The sequence below is a fragment of the Paramisgurnus dabryanus genome, chromosome 12, assembly GCF_030506205.2.
Source record: "Paramisgurnus dabryanus chromosome 12, PD_genome_1.1, whole genome shotgun sequence".
Taxonomy (NCBI): domain Eukaryota; kingdom Metazoa; phylum Chordata; class Actinopteri; order Cypriniformes; family Cobitidae; genus Paramisgurnus; species Paramisgurnus dabryanus.
The window spans coordinates 26,784,913-26,794,233 of record NC_133348.1 but is presented as its reverse complement, the minus strand read 5'-3'; the positions used below and the strand labels follow the sequence as shown (position 1 = coordinate 26,794,233).

General features: G+C 36.6%; 1 protein-coding gene across 1 annotated transcript; it reads left to right on the top strand.

Annotated features, from left to right (window-relative positions):
* The first annotated feature begins 5,023 nt into the window (after positions 1 to 5,023).
* LOC135738691 (uncharacterized) lies at positions 5,024 to 6,902 on the top strand. The gene is made up of 3 exons (XM_065256745.1): positions 5,024 to 5,360; positions 5,636 to 5,699; positions 5,899 to 6,902. Exons 1-3 carry the CDS (start codon positions 5,055 to 5,057, stop codon positions 6,216 to 6,218), a joined length of 690 nt encoding a protein of 229 aa, XP_065112817.1. The 5' UTR covers positions 5,024 to 5,054; the 3' UTR covers positions 6,219 to 6,902.
* The last annotated feature ends 2,419 nt before the right edge of the window (positions 6,903 to 9,321 follow it).

Sequence of the window (9,321 nt, the reverse complement as noted above, 5' to 3'; positions counted from 1 at the left end):
ATTTCATAACTTTTCTCTTGGTTGCGCGGCTTCAGTAGTGTATATTTATAATAGAGCATTTATCCAATCATATTTCAGCCAGCAGCTGACATCATGTGTTGCCAGGGTCAAAGAAATCTGCCTATAGGCCTTCAGAACGAACAGTGCAGGCACTTTCAGCTTAAGATAAATGGCAATGAAATCATTGCAGTAACGAATCAGATTTCGAGTTGGCATCACCGGGGACACCTAGCAGGTAGCTATTTGTAAAATGTAAACCTTTAAAAAAAAAATTGCATTATCTTTGAAGTCTGAAAAACGATGGGATCATCACTCTCACTCAATGGCTGGGTGAAGTCCCAGCCGCCTACTTGAGGTGATGGCCAACACTTGCACATTACACACTACTGAGCTTTGTCAGGTGGGTACCCTCCTTCAACAGTGTTTCACCAATTAACCCACAACACCTCCAGATGGCTTGACAGCTAACCCCAGCGTCCTGCGGCAGCCCCCTCGGCCCCTTGGGCTCCACAGCCAGTGCTCTTTTAAGTTCCCTCCCTACCCGGCGGGGTTGCTCCATCGCTCGCAGCACTTCAGCCAGAGCCATCTTGATGCCGTCTCTGCTTTTTTGCGATATTTGCCACAAGCCGTCTCCTGCTGGGACCTCTTATTCCAAGTCTAGACAGGGAGCTCCAAAGTGAAATCCTTGGCAGCCTACCTCCACTGGCAAATTCCATGCCCGCCATCCCAGCTGTTGAATAATAGACTGTCAACAAAAGAATTAGTTAACCTTTGATTCTTCAATACATTTGGTATGCTTTTTCAAGAACCATTTATGCGATTTCTTTTGCCTTTATTTTAAATACCTTTCAAACGTGTTTTTGTATATTATTCGCTGTGTCTCATTTTATAGTGTCTGTTTTAATTAAGTAAAATTTGTACCTTTAGGTGTAAAATACAGTCATTTCTATTTACTTTGCAATTTAATGGTTGATGTGTTTCTAATGCCCTGACATCATGATGGAATTATGAGATGGATTAATTCATGTACTGTACAGCACTGGCCTAGATGTGAAATCAAGGATTTAGGATCGAAACAACCCAGCATAAGTTAAATTACAACCCAAGGGGCTCATCCCTTTTTGACCCAACTCTGGGTTAAAAATAACCCAGCATTTTTTAGAGTGTGCTTTCATAAGGGTGTAGTTCCAGCATCCATCAACAGGAGGTAAGGAGGTTAGGCCAACCAGCCAATTCCTAGTCTTGCCAGACCTTTGACCCTGGCAAAAGGGTTAAAGGAATACTAAATTTTTATTTAAAAAATCCAGATAATTTACTAACCCCCGTGTCATCCAAGATGTTTATGTCCTTCTTGTTCAGTCGAGAAAAAAAGAGTTTTTTTTTTAAGGAAAACATTTCCAGGATTTTTCTCAATTGAATAGCCTTTTTTGACCTCAACAGTTCACAGTTTCAATGCAGTTAAAAATTGCAGTTTCAATGCAGCTTCAAAGGATGCAAAGGGTCACGTTGGTAAATATTTTTAGACCACACGATTGCGTTCCCATGCAATACTTTTGCGTTCCCACGCAATACTTTTTGCGTTCCAGCCTACTGTTTTCTCGAGAAACCACAGCGCTTCACAGCGTCACCTGAGGCAATTCATTAGGCAATGGCATCATTGATGCCCCCTGTTTGAAGATATGATATATAACTACTGTTATTAAAGAATTATACAGTATTTCTTTGTATTTAAGACTAGTCTTGCATATTTAGTTCACTCCAAAATGGTCTAGTATTGTCACTTAACTTATGCTGCTTGACTTCTCAGCATAAAGATCATTTTGAAACCAATATTAATATTTCAAATTTCAAATTTAGAAGTAAATATAGGCTACCCCATGCCATCTAATAAAGAAGTGGGTACTCTGTGCGTACCGTGTACCCAGCACTACACCATATGGCATCATTGATGTCCGCTCTTAGTAGATATATAACTACTGTTATCAAATAATTATATTGTATTTCTTTGTATTTAAGTCCAAGTTAAAAATAAAACTCTATAAACCACTTTATTTTGAACTTGAACTTAAAAGTTTCCCAGGGAACGCAAAAGTTTTGCGAGAGAATGCAAAAGTATTGCGTGGGAACGCAAAAAGTATTGCGAGGGGACGTAAAATTATTGCGTGGGAACGCAATAGTGTGGTTTAAAAATATTTACCAAGGAGCCTTCCAGGGCTCCGTAGTTTTCCACATTTTTGTAAGCGAATTTGGATAAAGGCTGTCTGCTAAATGCCTTAATGTCAATGCAGTTTTGTGTGCAATGTGTCAGCTAGGCAGTTCCCGTCCCCATGATTTGGAATGCTTACAGTAGGTGGCTAGACAAGATAAGGTTTTCATAGAGAATTCAGCATAGAGATCATTTCTATGATATTTTCTAAGGATGAAAAATGCCTTTAAACAGTTTATAAGTATCAGGATGCAATCCTGGACCATCAGGTTATCTTTCAACTGAAAATTGAAAAAAAAAATACATACAATTGGAGAACAGTTGACTCACAGCATGCTAGGAATTAGTTGAGTATTGAATCTTTTGCATTGTTCTGATGGTTATCTGGTTTCAGCCTCAAAACATTTAAAGGAAGTATTGCATATTTTTTTTAACCCAATAATTATTTACTTACCCTCATTCATCCCAGTTGTACATCAAAATCATGTAACAATTTTTTTTTGTGTGATTAAAATGTTTTGATTAAAATAAAAATTTAGTGTGCAGGGATCTGTATGAATATATGACATACTGATTGCTAAATAAGCTTTTCTCACAAACGTTTCGCATTGCATCAGAAGACAGGTTGGATATTAACCCACCAATGGATTATGTTAATGATTAATGTATGTTATATATAGAGCTTTGCCATGTTGATTTCTATGTAAGATAACATGATGCAATTTTAATATAACATTTATTTGGGTTCAGCTGAAGAAAGGAAGTCATACACATCTGGAATGGCATAAGTAATGTAAAGTAATGCATAAGTTTGACAGAATTGACATATATAGGTGAACTATTTCTTTAAACGACAGTATGCAGTATTGCATCGTCATTAGCATGTTTTACGTGAAATATAATGTGACTCCAACGCACTTCAGCAGGTGTAGACCCTACAAAATTATATAATCAAATCATCAAAGCACACGTTTTGTATTTATGTAATTCTATTAGACTGTACAGTTCACCACTTTTGCTTTTGATGTTATTCATATGAATTAACAATAAAATATTTAATAGAAAAAGTTTTCAAACCTTGCTAAAGGATCAAAGTACACTTTCTTGTATGAGAAAGTGTTGACGTTCATACATGGGTAATAAAAAGCAATACTTTTATTTACATTACATTGCAGATTCTGTTTACATAGTACTGAATAAGCTGCTGTTTGTAAACGCAGTCAGCATGTGTGCAGGTAAAGTGTAGGAGGAATGTGTGTGTGGGACTTTCTCTGGGCGTGTCTAGACAGTTTTGGCCCAGGCACTTGTTTGGCCACTGGATAATGAGGAAACACCATTGAGTCAGTGATGATGAAACTTGCTTTTAAAGGGTTTCACTACAGCGTGATGCAACATCACAGAGAATTCCCCTTTACATGTGACACTTATGTTTAATCTTTTGCGCTCTCTCACTAAAAACTTTCTGTTTCTCTCCTCCCCCTCACATCTATCTTGGTTGGTACACATGAGACGAATATGCAATCTAATATTTCAACATGCAAGACAGTAAACAAGTCTTTACAAGCGCTGTTAATGCTATAAAAAAATAATGCAGAAATGAAGACTAATGTGACTGGTATCACATTTTTGTATTGCATACTTGTTTAAAAATATCACACAGTTGTTTTGCAATGATAGTTGTTTTTCCAGGTAAATTGAAACTCCCTTTAATGTGCATCATTCACAGATCTCTTCAATTTCTAAAAAGCTGAATTTAAAGGAAACGCATTGCATTATCGAAAATAGTAGCTACTGTTGTCATCATTCCTTACTGCACAAACACTTTCTTGCAAATGGACTAGTAGTTTAACTGTACACTATCCATAACATTTACAATTCTGCACTTTTGCGAGAATAATGTTGGTATGGAAATTATTGATTTTTGTTTTTCGTTTCAGGCAACTTCCCTTCTGGAAATGCTTATGTTTGCAGAAATGATCAGTCTCATCCTTTATTTCATCTTTAGGCGGTCATAATACATAAAAGTGACACATTTCCTCTTTTTACACAATTCTAGGAAGCCTAAATATTGTGCTGCCTTACAGCTTAACCTCGTGTCGAGGCTGTCTGACCGTTTGTGACGTTTGATCTCCTCCACACCATTTTCGGTGCAGATTTGGGCAGATCCTCTTTGTGCTATCGCTTCAGTACCTATTATGGTAAAAAAATGCAGATGTTAAAAACAACTTGGTTTTGCAAGTAAATTCAACCCAGTATTTTAAGTTTTGATTTGTGATCCACTTTAGACAAAGGTTAAAATTGAAATAGTCATTTTTTTTTTTTTTACAGTTTTTAAAGCATTTAAAGTGTAAGATATGTCAGTGCAAGGTGTTTTTAAATGAAGGCAGCTCAAACATGCATTTTAGTCTGGGACTTGGATAAGCTCTGTCTGAAAAACCACCCCAAAATAGATTTTTGCTGGAATAGCAAACTTGTAGCCCATTCCCACTAAAGTGCATGTCATTTCATGTATTTTGTCATATTAAGATTGTTATTGTGTTTAATAATTTAAAACAATGTAGCTACACGTTGTCTTCTGTATACCATGAACTTGCATTGCCTTTACTGTTCATAACCTGATGATGACAAAAGAAAACATGGTCCACCTTTGTGAGGTTTACAGCTGCACATTTATGACTTTTTATACCATAATAAAAGATGTGACAAGATAAAAGAGTTTCTCTTCTGTGCTGAAAGATTTCAGCTCGAGTGTAGAGATCATACGTAACAGTTCCTCTGTGCATGCACATGCCTGCCAGCGTGGGTGTACGGGTAATCCCAACTATCTCTCTCACTCCTGGTTTATTGGATGCATGCCGTAGCTGGCTGTGATTTCTTTGGTTTCTGTAAGGGAACTCCGCTTAATGAGTGGGCAGACCCTGAGCATATAAGGAACTGGGACAACATGGATATCATCATCTCAGTCATTTATTCATTCATGATGGCAACAACTCACTTCATCTGTAATGTTGAGGATTCAGTAGAATCCATTCAGATTCCCATGGACAAAAACAAATTCAGGCTTGGGGTCTTCTACAAGGTCTTTGTGCCTGTGATTATTCTGCTGGTGATGGGACTGATCGGAGGCTTTATCTGGATGCACTTATCTTATAAGGTAATGGATGATTTTTACCAGTTTTGTTCATTCGAGCTTTGTATTGCTCTTAGCTAGTTGTATACAAACAGTGCCCTGCTGTAGCTGCTAAATGCAAAGGCATCTACGTATAATATAATAACAAACAATAACTTCAAATCTGCACAACAACAAGCAACAGTTTGATATTTATTATACAATTTATATAAGACAGACCAAATAACAGATCATAACAACATATAAAATGAAAACAGATTCAGGATGAAATGCATAATGTTTTTTTTTCTCATTCACAGGATTGTCCACAATGTAGCGATCATCCAAACTGGCTGGCCATCAATGCAACAGTCACATTTGATGGTAAGCCTTTCACATTGCATTTATATACCACGTGTGTAATTATATTATGGACGGATTAGCATCTGATAAGATCAAATACAAAGCACCTTATGTGATAATTTTTCGAATAATGCAGACTTTAAATCAAGAGGGTGATTCCAAAGTGAAAGACGCTAACCGTAGTAACTCTAACTATGCTTCTTTTTGCTTCGCTTAACAGGAAAAATAAACTTTACAGCACCCAAAGAAGGGCAATACTTGATTTACGGTGAGATCGTCATGGAAGAAGGAAAAACACATTTTGAAAAGAATACTATTCGTTTGATGAAAAAATCATCAAGCAAGACAGATGACTCCACCAAAAACGAGATCACAGAGTCTCTGACCTTCTGTCATAATAAAGTCCAATTCTTTGTGGATACCGAGCTTCAGAAAGGTGAAGAACTGCTCCTGAGACTGAACTCAAAAGAAATCAAAATCATTGAGACAAGTTCTTTCTTAAAAATCTATGAACAAAATTTTGACCGTTGTTTGTACTGACACAATGTTTATAAGCGGTATTGCATCTAAGGGGCCTTGAATGTATCCAACCTATTGCCGGTATCTGGCATATAAATCATCTCTGTTTGCTATAGAGCTTTATAGGAAACCTGTTGCATCTGCTAAAGATGAAGTTTGTTAATTCTTGTGCCCCTTGTGACACCAAAGGGCGATACGAATATAAACTCAAACAGGTTCCCCAAACACTACCCCCTCTTATCTTGAATGTGTAACAATAAGTGATTTAAAATATGTTTATAAGCTTAATAAATGTTTTATATATACTGTATATATATTATTGTTTCTAATAGACATGTACTTTAAGTTCCCTTTTTGTTAGTCTTATTATCAAATCTATACTACTTGTTATTTTTAGATTACAGCAGTTTAGATTTTATATTGGCACCTGTGGTAGCTAGTTGCTATGCAAATCATGTATATTCATTTTATAAATAAATAAATAAACTATAAGAATAAGGTTTGTTTGATGTATTGCCTCTCGCTTTTTATCACCTCATCACTTATGTGAACATATACCTCAGGACTCTTATAATACAGAACACTCTCAACAAAGTTGTTTACTTTTCAAAAAGTAAACTTTTGTACCTAAAAGGTGCATATTGTTACCTCTAAGGGACATGCTGAGAACTTAGAAGTGCATAATGGGACCTATCTGAACCTAAATGGTACATATTAGGACCTGTTTAGCATCCCATTGTCAAAAAGGTAAACATTCTGTACAGCTTATTTCACAATTCAGCACAAGGTATAAAGTTATTTCAACTTTTTGTGTCTGTGTTGCAATGTTACTTTAAATGTTAATGTTAATTAAACACAACTATTATTTATATGCTTTTTTAATAAAACACACTACCAGTCGTGCAGGTTAACTCTTACTTACTTAAAAAATGACAGCTGATCGTTTCATCATTTCTGAACAAAAAAGTTCACACAAAAAAAATCATAATTTATTTTAAAATCACATTTCTGCATTGTTGCACAAACAGCAGCCACATAACAATTATATAAAGTATAAAAAGGTACATTATAAAATACATTGTTTTATGAAATACATGGTACTGTATACATATTTTAAATAAAATGGACATTAGCATTACTTACACTAAAAATAATTATCTTTACGGGTATATATTTACATAGAAGTGTAAGAAACATATAAGTACATATTACATATATAAGTGTAAAAAAAACTCACGTTCCAGGGCTTAACGGCAAGAGACCTGAAAGTTGAAAACTGAAATGAAAAATGGGTCATCATTTACTCACCCTAATGTTGATTAAAACACAGTTTCTTTGTTCTGTTGAAAACAAAAGAAGATATTTTGGTAAATGATGTGAACGCACAGTTAATGGTACCCATTGACCTCCATAGTAGGAAAAACAAATAATAATTGTAATGATTAATTGTAATGATACAGTAAGAGTTTTGTGTTGTAGGGTCTTACTGTTATATCACAGCAATATTACAGAAACACATGCAGTGAGCAAGCCAACGGGAAGTACTGCAATAAAAAGAAGCTCAACCGGGAGGGCCAGTTCTCCTCTGGCAAAATAACAAAAACACTTGAGACTGTATAAGAGTTAATATAAGATCTCTGCTAAAATGACACAAAATGAATTCACTGTCAAAAGTGAAAAACTGGATCAACTTAAAAAATGACTTGGTAACTAACACTCCAAAATTAGGTTTATTTAACTTAAATTTATTATCCAAAGTAACATTTTAAGTTGAATTTTTTTAACATGTTGGGATGAAGCTGAGCTTCTGGACAGATAGAGATGTTGAGACACAAGGTACAGATCCTGGTCATTGCAGATTCCTATCACTTCTGGTTGATGAAGGCTATGATTGTCGTCATCATTTGTTGGCATGAGACTGAGCATCATGGTGAACCAAAGCTGGAGCATCAGGGAGAACTGGAGTTGGGTCTTGTCTGTCTCAGGCATCCCCAGGAACCCAAGGCTAAGACATGGAGATCAATCAGGCTTATCTTATAGATGTTGCTCACATATAAGGTGAAGTATATATAATAGCATACCTTTTTGCTTTGGTGAAACTATTGCTGCATAAACTTGTTCAGGCAATAAATTAGGTGATTGCTTGGCTAAAGAGTATTTAGCGTTGATCTAAATCGTTTATGTTTGTCTGAAACCCGAACAAGGCTGAGAAGGTTAAAGTTTAGCGTCCAAGTAGGAAAATTATCTACTGTCTTTTCTGAATTATTTTGAAATTCTGGGTATTTGGTGAGCACAGTGTACTGTAGCTACACTGTTAGAAAAAAAAGTATAAAACTGTACCTTTCTGTCACAAACCTTAAAAATATTAAAGGAAACATAGTGTCATGATTTCTGTCTTACCGGCCGCCTTGTCTTTGTTTTCTTTATGGGTTGTTGTGCTTTGTTTTGACAGCTCCACTCGTGCGCCCCTCTCACCTGGGTGATCTCATTAACGTAGACTCTTCTCACCGGCGTCACCTGTCCCTCATTTATGCCCAATCCGGTTTGATTTAAATTCCCTTCGTGCCCTCAGTTCTTTGCAAGTTCGTCTTAGTATGTTCATGCCGTACTAGCTCCGTCTAGTGTCTTTTGTGAAAATTCAAATCTTTGTCTGTGCTCTCTGCTGCCTTTACATTTTACCCAGATCCCCTGCCCTGCCGTGTTCATCGCAAAGGATTTGTTTACTGTTATCTCTCGTTTCCTGTTGGATTTAGTAATCGTCTTTATCCTCTTTCCTCCACGGCTGAAGTGGCAACAGTCGTGTTTTGTTCCATCGCATTGAGGATCATCCGGAGCGCTGTCTCTCTCTCCTGAAGACGGCCACTCCATCTAATCTCTCTCTCTCTGTTCTCCAGGTGCCCCTTCCCTGTGAACTCTCGGACGTGTTTGTGGATGTCCTACAACCCGTGCTGTGTTCCCCACTACCCAAGACTTTGCTGAAGACTTTCAGTAGTTGATTTGTTCTCTAGAGTCGTCTCTATATATCCCTGTCGATTATTTACATGAGAACTTCGGATCGATTCTCTCTCTTGTCCTATTCCACACGTTACTGAGATTGACATTCATTATAATAAACTTCTGCATT